General features: G+C 38.5%; 1 protein-coding gene across 7 annotated transcripts in view; it reads right to left on the reverse strand.

The window, feature by feature from the left end:
• The window catches only part of RYR3 (ryanodine receptor 3), a 225,034-nt gene that overhangs the window by 77,029 nt on the left and 134,204 nt on the right, over positions 1-13,801 (reverse strand). For all 7 annotated transcript variants that reach the window (XM_057420110.1, XM_057420109.1, XM_057420108.1 and 4 more), the window contains exons 42-46: positions 13,557-13,660; positions 9,625-9,760; positions 4,339-4,519; positions 3,784-3,892; positions 2,504-2,624 (exon numbers count right to left, since the gene is read on the reverse strand). In XM_057420110.1, coding sequence (XP_057276093.1) covers positions 2,504-2,624; positions 3,784-3,892; positions 4,339-4,519; positions 9,625-9,760; positions 13,557-13,660 — 651 coding nt within the window. The remainder of the gene's footprint in view (positions 1-2,503; positions 2,625-3,783; positions 3,893-4,338; positions 4,520-9,624; positions 9,761-13,556; positions 13,661-13,801) is intronic.

The raw sequence follows: 13,801 nt of genomic DNA on the forward strand, positions 1-13,801 counted from the left end.
CAATGGGGAACATGAAGATGATAAGCCATAAAAATGTCATCCTCTGTTGAATTTATGCTTCATAGAAAATTTCAACTTGTATGGTTATCTTGGAAGTTATTTTGTGGATATAAATCCACCCTGGATAACCACACTGACCACTTTAAGGAAAGAATCAACAGTTGCATAACAAGCAAGAACACGATGATCAACACATTTCTGCACTTTGAGTTCAGAGTGCATAAACCAAACTATGGTGTGCTCACGTTACTAGTAAAAACATGTTTGTGTCTTGTGTGCATCCCACAGCTGTTTTCTGTTTCTTGGGACTGCAGAATAGAGGTAGTTAAGGTACACAGAAGGGCAACTAAAATGATGCAGTTAATGGAGCATTTATGATGAGAAACTAAGAAAACTTAAGATTCTTCAATTTGGCAAAATGAGGCCTGAGAAAGGATATAAATGAGACATCGAAAATTATAGCTGACAAGATGAATGAAGAATTGCTATACCACAAATCACAAAATACTACAATACAAGGGTCCTAATTAATATTAGCTGAGCATAATAAAAAATGCAATCATAGAATCATAGAATAGTTAGGGTTAGAAAGGACCTTAAGATCATCTAGTTCCAACTCCCCTGCCATGGGAAGGGACACCTCGCACTAAACCATGTCACCCAAGGCTCCATCCAACCTGGAGCATTTACAGCTTCCTTTGGGAACCCATTCCAGTGCCTCACCACCCTAACAATGAAGAATTTCTTCCTTATATCCAATCTAAACTTCTGTTACAGTTTGAACCCACTGGCCCTTGTCCTATCACTTTAGTCCCTGAAAAGAGTCCCTCTCCAGCATCCTTATATGCCCCCTTCAGATACTGGAAGGCTGCTATGAGGTCTTCACTCAGCCTGCTCTTCTCAAGGCTCTTCTCCAGAAAGCCCGAACTTTCTTAGCCTGTCTTCATAAAGGAGGTGATCCGGTCCCCTGATCATCCTTGTGGCCCTCCTCTGGACTTCCAACAGTTCCATGTCCTTCTTATGTTGAGGACACCAGAACTGTACACAGTACTCTAAGTGAGGTCTCACAAGAGCAGAGGGGTAGGGTGACCTCCTTTGACCTCCTGGTCATGCTCCTTTTGACGCAGCCCAGGATATGGTTGGCTTTCTGGGCTGCCAGCACATACTGAAGCCGGCTCATGTTCATTTTCTCCTCAACCAGCACCCCCAAGTCGTTCTCCACAGGGTTGCTCTGAATCTCTTCTCCGCCCAACCTGTAGCTGTGCCTGGGATTGCTCCGACCCAGGCATAGGACCTTGCCCTTGGCATGGTTAAACTTCATGAGGCTGGCATCAGCCCACCTCACAAGCATGTCGAGGTCCCTCTGGACCCACTTCCTTCCAAGTGTATCAACCAAACTACACAGCTTGGTGTCATTGGCAAACTTGCTGAGGACACACTCAATCCCACTGTCCATGTCAGCTAGAAAGATGTTGAACAAGACCGGTCCCAACACCGATCCCTGAGGGACACCACTCGTTACTGGTCTCCAGTTGGACATTGAGCCATTGACCACAACTCTGCGTGCGGCCATCCAGCCAGTTCTTTATCCACTGAGTGGTCCATCTATCAAATTGATGTCTCTCCAATTTAGAGACAAGGATGTCGTGCAGGACAGTGCGGAACACTTTGCACAAGTACAGATAGATGACATCAACTGCTTTGCCCCTATCCATCAGTTCTGTAATCCCACCATAGAAGGCCACCAAATTGGTCAGACAGGATTTCCCCTTAGTGAATGTCACCAACCAACTCGGGTTTTTTCATGTGCCTTAGTATGCCTTCCATGAGAATCTGCTCCAAGATTTTGCCAGGCACAGAGGTGAGACTGACTGGTCTGTAGTTCACTGGGTCTTCCCTATTCCCCTTCAGAAAATGGGGGTTATATTTCCCTTTTTCAAGTCATCGGGAACTTCACCTGAGTGCCATGATTTTTCAAATATGATGGGCAGAAATGCTTAAAACACTTTTTTTATGTAGCAAATAGCGAATTTCTAGAACTTACTGCCACAGGAGTTTGTGGGTACAGACATTATTCCAAAGGGATTAGATACATTCTTGCACACCAGGTCCAGAAGCAGATACTAATGGGCAGGGAGGTACACTCTAATCTTTCTAATCAAATAACTGGATAATGTGAAAGTACAAAGGAACTCTGTCCAGACTTACTTATCCTACCCAAAAAAACAGCATCTCTACAGCCACTGTTGGAGACCAAGCACTGAGATGGACAGCCCATTGCAGTGCGATCCTGTAGTATTACTATGTCCTTATATTCTGTGTTCCACAGGAGTATTTGTTCTACTGAAGCAGCTCTAATTGATAGCTACCTAATTAAAATCTGAAGAAAAGTTCTCTATTTGTACTCAGCTCTAACAAAACTTCTCCATTTTACACCAGAAGTCTTATGTGCCAGAAGATTTTTATATAAGGTGAACTAGTCCAATGAAAGTACTGAAGTTACCTTTGTTAACTGTTGACAGCTTTAGTGGTATGCTTATAATCCCAACCAAATCTTCAGTTGGCACTAGAGATCGAAGGATTGACCTGATTCGAATAGCTTCCCCTTTTCCACTTTGAATAAGCTGTTAGAGAAAGTTAATCAGTTAAGAAATTTATTACATAAGAAAAATGTCATCAAAATACAGATCTTAATATGCTTTTTTTTTCAAACACTGGGGGGAAAAAAATGCACAGAAATTTAACTTCTCCCAGAACTGTAAAGCAGTTGATTTTCAGCTGAGCCTACTTTTGAATCTGTCCTAATTTGGCTAATTTCACAATATTATAAATTCCCAATAACACACAAAATATGGATAAGATCCCTTAAGCAGTCAAAGTGATAAAACTGGAAATTTTTGAAAGACTTGTTACTTACAGAACCTATAGTACCAGGTTTTGAGCTTGCCTCTTTACCTTATGGATAAATGCAAACCTGTCTGATGCATCTATGCATTTTTCTATTATTCCTATGCCGTAAAAATTTCAGAAGGCATTAACAACAAAGAGGTGACCAACTCCTTTCAACTTCTAGCAGAAATTAGATATTCACAACCTCTGTCTCTGAAAATCTCTTCCAATAATTTTCTTAACATGAAACTACTATATCTGGCAACAGACTCCTACATACAGCTTTACAGAAAATAAAACTAATACCTTTGCTAACAGGTAGCCAGAAGCTGTTAGTCAAATTTCTTGCTTCTTGTTTTGACATACATACTGCATTTTCAGCTGGATTTATCCTACTAACAAATTTTAAATACTGACAAGCAGAAGTCTGTCTAACTTAAAACCAAGTCTTGCATGTGGCTTTTGTGGGCATTACAGTCAAAACAGTTATTTTACATATTTTTCTGTGGATCCATGCAGTGCAGATACCATATTTCATCAGTGCACACAAAGGCTGTTCTGTATCACAGAAGTATTTTATGGCTTTCTAGAGAAAGTTTCAGAAATTTCGATGGTAGTATAAATGTGCAATACTAGTAGTTCATCTTTGCTTTGATTCCACAGTCATATAAAAAGTCCCCAAAATTTCAGATATATAAAAACCGTAAGTAATCAGAAGACCATGATTCCTTATAAACAGCTTGCAGGAAACATATTTGTCTAGATACAGAGAGAAAAGCAATAAAGTCCACCTTCTGAAGGGAAGATACCTTTGAACAGAGAACAGTTTAGTTAGACATGTACAGTTCTTTTTACAAATCTACATTTTCTGAGCAAGTGACAAAATGAACTTACATGCATTTCCGGTGCACAGCGTCCAAGTAAATCTATAAGAGCTGAGTAAAATGACATGATTGCATTGCCCATATGCACAATCTCCTCCTCCTCCTCCTCATCATCATCCCTAAAAGATAAACAAATCCAGAGCATTTTTGCTAATGTAATTTTATAGGTCCTCTCTGGAGCTATGTCCATGATCCAGAGACTATTAATTAGATATATTAATTTTCCCTGGCTCTGGATTACAGGGGTATCCTTAGAGTAAGCATGTAATTAACAGTAATAAATGACTTCACATGAGCCTTCTATCTTCCTCTTTCACTTTACCTTAGCTTCATTCCACAACAGCATTCTCTTCTTTGCCCTTCAGGCTTCTTCTGCAACTCTTATTCCACTTTTATCTAGCTCACATTTTACAAATTCCATCTGACAACTGCTTGTGGGTGTAAATCTCTAATACTCTATGTTTGTATAATATTGAATAACAAAGCCTATTATCCATATATTCCAAGCTTGAGTAAAACAGCTATTAAATCATCATTTGCCAAACAAGCATTCACATTTACGTACCCTTCTCTTTTATATGCCTGAGAGGGAAGGTCACGAGAAGGATTCTCTGAGATCCTGATGGCTTCCTGCATAGCTGCCAGCAAACCATTTCCTCCTTCTCCCCTAAGGTCTGGTCCAAAGCACTCTGGACGTCGAATAAGGAGCTTCACAACGACACTCGCGTTTTCCTCAACGCTTTCACCTGAGGACCAAAAAAAGCACTATACATACTTTCTCCTGAAAGGTATCCTTAAGTCAGAGGACAACCATGTTTTCCCCCTAAATTTTACAAAGCAGAAAAATACTCCCCATCCTTATTTTTGAAAACAAAAAGGTAACAAGTTGGCAGCATTAGGTGTGCTTTATGTAAAGCTTTAAAACTCACAGTGACTTGCTTTGCTAAAGTTTTACTACAGTGAAGGTTAATTTGCTTTTTATGGCAAATACTACAGTCTCTGGTATAAAGGCTAAGAGTCCCAGGAGGCAATAGAAGGCTATTGGGGAAGGTAGGAAGCAAGTTTTGACTCAAGCCAACAAGCCTCTTGTTCTCTCGCCTCTCCTGTGGGACAGGATGAAAATAGAAGGTGTGATGACTAATAGATTCAAATAACAACTATCTAGCATAGAAAGCAAAATCTATATATGCCAGCAAAGCAAAACGACAAATTAATTCACTGCTTCCCAGGCAGATGTTTAGTCAGCTCCTAGAAAGCAGCACTTCAGCATGAACAGTAGTTGTTTGGGAAGACAAGCATCATAACCATGAACACTGCCCCCACTCCTGCTTTCCATGAGCTTTCATTGCTTTTATTGCTGAGCACAAAATCAAGGTATGGAATACCCCTTTGGTCATTTGGGGTCAGCTGTGGTAGCTGTGCCTCCTCCCAGCCTCTTGACCACCCTGGACCTACTCACTGGGGCCCAGGAAGGAGGAGAAGGACCTGAATGGGGAGACCATACAGGTTGTTATGAAGAAAGTTAACTCCATCCCAGTCAGACCTAGTACAGGGCATGAGAGGTATTTGACTTTTACTGGGCCAGCTGAAGCAAGGAATGTTGTTTAACATTCTGTTCTTAGTACTTCATCAGTAGAAAACTCATCTCAGAGTTTAATCTTCTCAATATAACTAAAGTATGACAAATTCTATTTTAGATTAAACACACCTAGACCAAAATCTCCTGATGTTTTCTACTGCATGTTTAAATACCTGTTAAACCTTCTGCTTGGTATTTAATGCCTGAAATTGAATACTTCATCTTTTCTATAGTTTATATAGTTTTATAGTTTAAAGGTCATAGTTTGCCTGAAACAACAAAATTTATAACAGCTTTGTGTGGAAAAATGTATGTATATTTGAAATTGGAAGAGTGGGTTTAACTATTGTATAAGTACAGGCAGACAGGTTTTGATCTAGATGCTTGCTGAATAAAAGTCATTAGGAAAAGGAACCTTCATATAAATGAATTCTTTTCATGTAACAGCTTCATGGGCTGCAGTTAGTGGCACGTGGAAGTATGACAGGAATAATAATAGGGTCAAAAGCAGCTTATGGTTAAATACAACTGTTCAGAAATTCAGTGAGCACCTTATAAGAATACAGATAATCCATATGAAATTAATGGGACGTTAGGAAGAAAGCATATTACAGGAAAAGAAACCATTCACAGTCAACGAACTTGTGATGTCAGTAGCGCAGATCATCAGTGTCTATATTCTACATGCAAGCTACAATACTAAACCAACACAAGTAGCAAGTTTGCACTAAACTGAAAGTTGCAGTTTTAGCAGCCACCAGAAAAGTATCATGAGAAACTGGTTTAGCTGAGAGCAGCAGTGGTGTTACCAGGAAGTCACAATCAACAGAAGGCAATGACTGATGGGACAACTGGGACTGACTGGCTCAAGAAAAAGCAGCTAAATACTTTAGATATGTCAGCCTTGTATTTTCCACAGTTAAAACACTGGTATGACCTTCATACGAAACATAGGATGAGAGAAAACAGCCTCAGGTGTGCCTGGGGAGATTGATTGGACGCTAGGAAGAATTTCTTCACTGAAAGGGTTGTCAGCCATTGGAACAGGCTGCCCAGGGAAGTGGCTGAGTCACCATCCCTGGAGGTATTTGAGAAGACTTGCAGATGTGGCACTTAAGGACAGGGTTTAGTTGTGAACTTGATGGTGTTAGGTGTATGGATGTATGTGATGATCATAAGGGTCTTTTCCAACAGAAGTGATTCTGTGATTTGGTGCCCTGCTTACTGACTTTGCACTGATTTTCTCCCCCCCCCCCCCCTCTTTCATTCACCTTCTTTTCATACAGCAGGGAAAAAGCAGGATTTTAAATCTTGAATTTGACAATTTTACCTTCATTTAGATAAAACCTTTTAAATGAAGATTTTTAAAACAATGCAGTAAGTAAAATGTAATCTCAAAAAGTTCACCATATACTTCTCCATAGTTCTACAAACAATCATCCAAACGTACAACATTCAGCTACAACTACCAGATGCTCCTGAATCCTTGCATATTTCCTATATCTTTTGAGGAGGCAAATACAAAATGCCCTTAAAAATTGGAAGGGGCCATTTGAGTCCATACTGCAGAATCAAACAAATACAAGTAAAATTATATCATGCAATTAATTTTTAGTTTAATAAAAGCACTACCAATATTGTTTTGATGGTTTGTTTGGTAGAACCACCATTTTGGTGGTTCGTTTCCAATACATTTTAGATCTAGATGTAAAAATTTATTTTAGTTTGGGCAGTTTTTGGCACACCAAAAATATGCTTTGTGAGGAGTGCTATTTAGAGTAAAAGAAAGCATATATCAGCATAAGCCCCTTGCAGACAGTTTTAATTTAGAACGGGCAGGAAGAAACTTTTTTTAAGCACAGAGATCAAATCAGTCTTTAATGCTGCTCTACTAAAGTCAACAGAAGTTTATCAAGAATTAGTCTACATTTTCAGTTTACAATTTCTTGTACCCTGCATTTGCCAGTAGAATCTTATTCTGACCTTCTCTATATTTATATTTCTTCTCCATGACCCTTCTGATGGGATACTGAACTCCTGAAAACAGCTTTAATATCCTGAAGCCTGCTCTAATGTACTTCAGAGGCCAACGTAAGGAAGAATTTTGCTTGAAGAAAAAAGGTTTTGCTTATTCCAGGGACACACCGGCCAGAATCAAAATCCATTCATCTATTTAGAAGTGTGTTTGCTTTTATCTCAACAACCCAAATGTTTTACTAATCTATATTTGTAATTGTCCTCTAAAGCAGGAGACACAGAGAAATTAGTCATCTGATTTTTGAAAGTGCTGCCTCTAAAACTGTCATAATAAGATTCAAAACCCCAACCATAACTGTTTCTCAGATAAAAAGCAGCTGAAACACTTGAAACTAAAACTTCATTCTACTAGCAGACCATCCAGCAAAGTTTATTCACCATAGAATTATAGAATGGATTGGCATGGAAGGGACCACAAAGATTATGTAGTTCCAACTCCCTGCAGGGGTTTGCGTCTTCTGGCAGGGACACATTCCACTAGACTAGGTTGCTCAAAGCCCTGTCCAACTTGGCCTTCAACAATTCCAGGGATGGAGCATTCAGTTCTCTGGGCAACTCATTCTAGTGCCTCACCGCTATCACAGTACAGAACATTTTCCTAATATCTAGTCTAACATAAATTATTACAAGATCAAAGCTATATTAATCTAATTTTACAGAGTGCTGTTAACATTTATTTAGAAAATCAACAATGAGAAGCACACACTTTATTAACTCAATGACTATTTGTTCTACACTTCTTATCACAGCAGTTTATCAACTTAGTTTAGCAATTCAATAGCTAAAGGCTTATCAACTGAGAAACTGAACAGCAAACATGTTTATTGTTTCTGTTTAAGGTATTATTTGCTAATTTCAGACTGATAACATTATATGACTAGAACAGTCAAAATCTAAAAATTAGATTGTTTAAAGTTGTTTCCCTTCTGCCTGTCCCTATCTGTCTGTTAACATTTTCTATATTGGCAGACCAGATGAGCAGTGAGAAGACAAATCATTTGATCTCACCTAATCCCTAATCTAAATTACTAGTGTCCTGGGTTCAGCAGTAGCAGTCATTTTTCTCCTTCTTAGCAGCTGGTGCAGTGCTGTGTTTTTGACTTTCACCCTGGGAACAGCGCTGGTAACACTGATTTTTTTAGTTGTTGCTAAGTAACATTTAGTCTGACCAAGGTCTTTCTGAATTTCATGCTCTGCCAGGGAGGAGGGGAAGCCAGGAGGAAGCAGAAACAGGACACCTGACCCAAACTAGCCAAAGAGATATTCCATACCACGGCACGTCATGCCCAGTATATAAACTGGGGGCAGTTACCCAGAAGGGCTAGAGCACTGTCGGGGTTGGGCTGGGTATTATTGGTCAGCAGGTGGTGAGCGGTTGTATTCTCTTCCCTTGTTATTTCCCTTATCATTATTATTACTGGTGGTAGCAGCAGTGGTTTGTGTTATACCTTAGTTACTGGGCTGTTCTTATCTCAACCTGTGGGAGTTACATTCTTTCGATTCTCCTTCCCATCCCTTCGGGAGCAGGGGGAGGAAGGGGGGGGAGTGAGCGAACGGGCTATGTGGCCTAAACCACAACAACTAGTTTGATGAAAAAAAAATCCACACGAGTTGGAGAATGCTTTTTGTTTAGTGGCATTCAGATTAACCTAAATTTGATTTTAGCATATTTATTTCACAAATTTCAAAAGGAAATTGCCCAGAGAAGTAAGTACAAGACAGTTATCAAAGGAGAAGACTTTTCTCTTTTTTCAATACATCAGATTAAAGGTACACAGTCAGGGTGCTTTACAAACACCAATCCCTCACAACTATGCAAACATGTGACCTATTGGAAATTTGCTTTTTGTAGTGCAAAATGGCTTAATTACAAACCTCTAAAACTTCCAGTGCTATAAGTGGCCAAGAAAGGTCAAAAATCACTGCTCACTAGTTATGTTTATAACCAACATATCTAGTATATGTGAATACCAGTTTACTTATTTAATTAATTCCTAATATCATTTGCTACTTCAACAGATTATGAACTTATGCAAGTTGCAAAAAGAGTAAGGAAAAAAATGCAACTATAAAGATTAAAAAAATTACAATAAGCAACATATACCAGTAATCTTGTATTTGTAGTGAGAACAGTATACATTAATCTCTCTCCATATATTAACACATTTTCTGGTTAGAAACGTAATTTTAAGGAAACCTTTTGATAGAATTTGGATGATGAGAAATCACACTTACTATTAACAAAAACTGCAAATCTTAAGAATGACAGGTAACGTTCACCCTCTATTGGATTCCATCCAATGTCTGGATATCCTTTAGCCAGCAATACTGGACAACTCTGCAGGCCACAACCTGCCAGGTAGGTAACAACCTACAATACAGAAGCAATGACTTATTCATTTGCTTAGAAATACATTTTTCAAAATAGATATAAACCAATCACAATAAATATAAAACAATAACAAAATGAACATAGTAATTTTTTTGATACAAGCTTTTTACATAGAAGGTTGTTTCACCTGAGAAACTACCAACATAGTTCATAACTGCATCAGTCTTAGTTTCTAGCTCTTGCTTTTGGTGATGATGTCAAAGTCAAGCACTTTCATTTCTGAAGTTACCTTATTATATGATGATACAACAATACAAGAACAAGACAAAATGTGGAATGTGAAAAGTAGAATAATATATTGTGGAATTCTGATTTTTTTTTTAACATTACATAAACAACATTCAAAATGCAACTTCAAAAATCACATCAATAGCCATGTATGACTAAATTGCTATAAATAGAATAAATATTCTGTTATAAATTTATTTACTGTAATTCCAATAGATATGCAAAAAATTACATTTTTCAAAGACTAATAAATATCAGTGAACAGTTTTAAGAGGCTGAAAACAGAATCATGGAATCACAGAATCATAGAATAGTTAGGGTTGGAAAGGACCTTAAGATCATTTAATGCCACCCCCCCACCATACGCAGGGACACCTCGCACTACACAATGTCACCGAAGGCTCTGTTCCAGCCTGGCCTTGAACACTGCCGGGGGGAAGCATTTACCACTTCCTTGGGCAACCCATTCCAGTGCCTCACGAGCCTCGCAGTAAAGAACTTCTTCCTTATATTTAAACTTTCCCTGTTTAAGTTTGAGCCCATTAGCCCTTCTCCTATCACTACAATACCCAATAAAGAGACCAGCATCCTTATAGGCCCCCTTCAGATACTGGAAGGCTGCTATGAGGTCTCCACGCAGCCTTCTCTTCTCCAGGCTGAACAGCCCCAACTTTCTCATCCTGTCTTCATACGGGAGGTGATCCAGTCCCCTGATCATCCTTGTGGCCCTCCTCTGGACTTGCTCTACCAGCTTCATGTTCTTATACTGACACCACAGCTGCACACAGTACTCCCAGTGGGGTCTCAGAAGAGCAGAGTAGAGGGGCAGGATCACCTCATTTGACCTACTGGTCATGCTTGTTTTGATGCAGCCCAGTATACAGTTGGCTTTTTGGGCTGTGAGCTCACATTGCTGGTTTATGTTCAGTTCTCAAATTAAAAAAGATTAACATTTTGGTAATATGTAAATTCCTAACACAGCATTTCTTATTAAGAGGAATAACTAAGAGAAATCTTTGCAATATGATGATAAATTTAATTAATTATAATAAACTGATTTTCTCAATCATTTACAGAATATTTTCTCAATCATTTAAATGGAAATTAGCAGATAACTGCAGAAATGTGATTTTTGTTTTTACTGAAAATACACAAAGGACAACATATGAACATGATTATAGTCCTTAAATATATTCTGCAATAGGTAATGAACACCAGGACCTTTCATGAAGCCATAAAAAGAGATGCAAATTATAATTTCTTAGAATGGAAGGCAGTCAAAAATGGGTGGCAAAAGGGAGATAAGTTTTGCTATTTGGAAAAAGGAGATACATTATTCTGCTTAAGCACCCTATAGCAATTCCACCATTCATGAGATCACATTTAGTGTCATTACACACAGTCACACACAGTATGCTAGAGATTGGAAGGGACCTCAAAAGATCATCTAGTCCAGTCCCCCTGCCAGAGCAGGAACACCTAATGCCCTAAGAGAGAAACTAGTTAAGAATTCACGAAGAGGAATTATGCCTCTGCTGATACAGTATGTAAGTTGCCTCCAAAAGGCTGAAACAGAAGAAAAATGGGCTGATGTGAAAAATTTGCTTATTACAGTATACAGTAAGGAAGTTACTCAGTGCACTTGGTGGGAAAAGTACACAATTCCTAATAGACATGATAGCTTTCTAGTGTCCATTTAGAAGGTATAAGTGAACACATGTCTGTAGGAGTCTAGAGATACAGCTCATATAAAATGTAAGAAAATCAGGAGAATACATCTCTTCTCCATCTCGTTTTTAGATTTTATAATTCCACCACCAAATCCTACAATTTTAATCCTATTCAGTTTACTACAGTATGTCATCTGGCCAGTCCTCTACCTTCTACACATTCATTCATTTGCAGTAAAAAGAGATCAAATTTGCAATAACAAAAGTTCAGAAGTTGTCTATGTGTAATTTATTTGCTTTAAACACAAGCTTTATGATGCAAATTTTACTTGAATAGAAACACTGTCATTCTGTGAGTAAAGTATGTATGCCACATTCATGAACTGATAGATATCCAGTATTTGTTTTTTGTTGTTATTTAGTATGTAGATTTGTTTACTGAATAACATCCACCTACTGCTCTAGATAAAGTTATTGACTCACCAAAGTCAGGCAATAAGTCACCATTCTTACAGCTAAAACAACTTATGAATTTGGGAGACCCAGTCTAAGACACATATAGCCTGATTTTTCAGCATGTTGATGCTGATATCTGTTACTGTTTAGACATTCACCACTTACGTGGTGCCAAGTATTCAAAGGTAAGCAATCAGTACATGAGGAACATGCAATTAAGGGTCAACAGTGAAATTCAGTTTAAGTGATTTGCCCTATAGTACTTTCCATGAAAATGTAGGATACTCATTGGTGGCATTCCAGTCACTAGTGGTGTATCCCAAAGATTGACACTGGGGCCAGTACTGTTTAATATCTTTAGTAATGGCAGAACAGAGTGCACTCTCGGCAATTTTGCAGGTGATACAAAACTGATAATTGTTCTTAACATACTTTTATCTAATTAGTATGTTCCTGTGCTCTCTCACACCCTCCCCATTAAAATTCTTGTCTCTGCCTTCCACCTACCCCCTTCACACTCCCATTTATTTCTATTTCCCAACTTTTCCTCTCCCACAGCATATGCTGATCACAAACAGCCCACAACACATTCCACTCTCATCACAGTTTTCCCATACTGCACAGAGACTTTCTCTGTGCTAAGCTATCATTTAGGTGCTTAACTGTTCCTCTCCATTCATATTAAACCCTGCCTTTCATTTTCTGTTCCTCAAATGCTGTGCTAGCACATATCACTTCCATTCCCAGATTTCCCCCTTTTCCTTCTGACTGTGAACCCATCTTCCATCTCTTAATCTGTTTTCTTTCCAGGACATACAATGAACTTTTTTGCCTTTTTTTTTTTTTTGTATCCTTTTATCCACAATTTCTAGTTCATCCTGCCTCTCCTCATACTTCCCTTTATTCCTAACTATTTCCAATGATCTGAGTCCTGGATTCAGTTTCCTACTGCAACTGTCCTAAATTCCTGTTCCAACTTCTCTTTTCAAATACCTGCCCTTCCATTCCCTTAGCTCTTACCTACATTCCCATCAATTCTTCTGTTTTATTTAAGCCAAAAGACCTGCTTAATTTCTTCACATTCACCTCTTTGTTCTCAAATTTGCTCTTCCCCAAATAATGTTTCTTGATACGCCTTTCTCCTGTTTCATGCCTTTTTTTTTTTGTCATCCTTTCTACCTGATAACGATAGTGAAAGAATGCAGAAGATAGAAATCAAACTGTTTTGCTGTGATTCCTACTAAACATAAAGCAAATAATGGAAAATACTGCTCAGTCAATCTTACCTTGAGAAGGAACATACCTAGAGCAAGTATTTCTGAGAACATATTCAAAAATTACTATGATCAAATTTGCCCTTTTCCCTTCTAGCACAAGTACATTATTTAATAAATAGGTGAGCAGACCTCAGAGTGGTTTACCTTATCGAGATCTGGCTCCTCCAGTGCTAGTGCAAGCTCATTGTTGTCCATTACAGAGGCTGCTGCAACATCGAGTGGTGTTGAACCTCTCATTGAAGGAAATGCTGCAGAAAAAAGTTAGTACTTAAATACAGTTTGCAGTAATCACCGTCATGCAGCAGAGGGCAGCAATCACACTGGGATTTGAACATAAATATATTAATAGTATATAGTATGGCTGTTTTTCAGTCAAGAATATGGTTAAC

Source organism: Pezoporus wallicus, unplaced genomic scaffold (genome assembly GCF_028554395.1).
Source record: "Pezoporus wallicus isolate ANWC-B61680 ecotype Strahan unplaced genomic scaffold, APGP_CSIRO_Pwel_v1 contig_5418, whole genome shotgun sequence".
Taxonomy (NCBI): Eukaryota; Metazoa; Chordata; class Aves; order Psittaciformes; family Psittacidae; genus Pezoporus; species Pezoporus wallicus.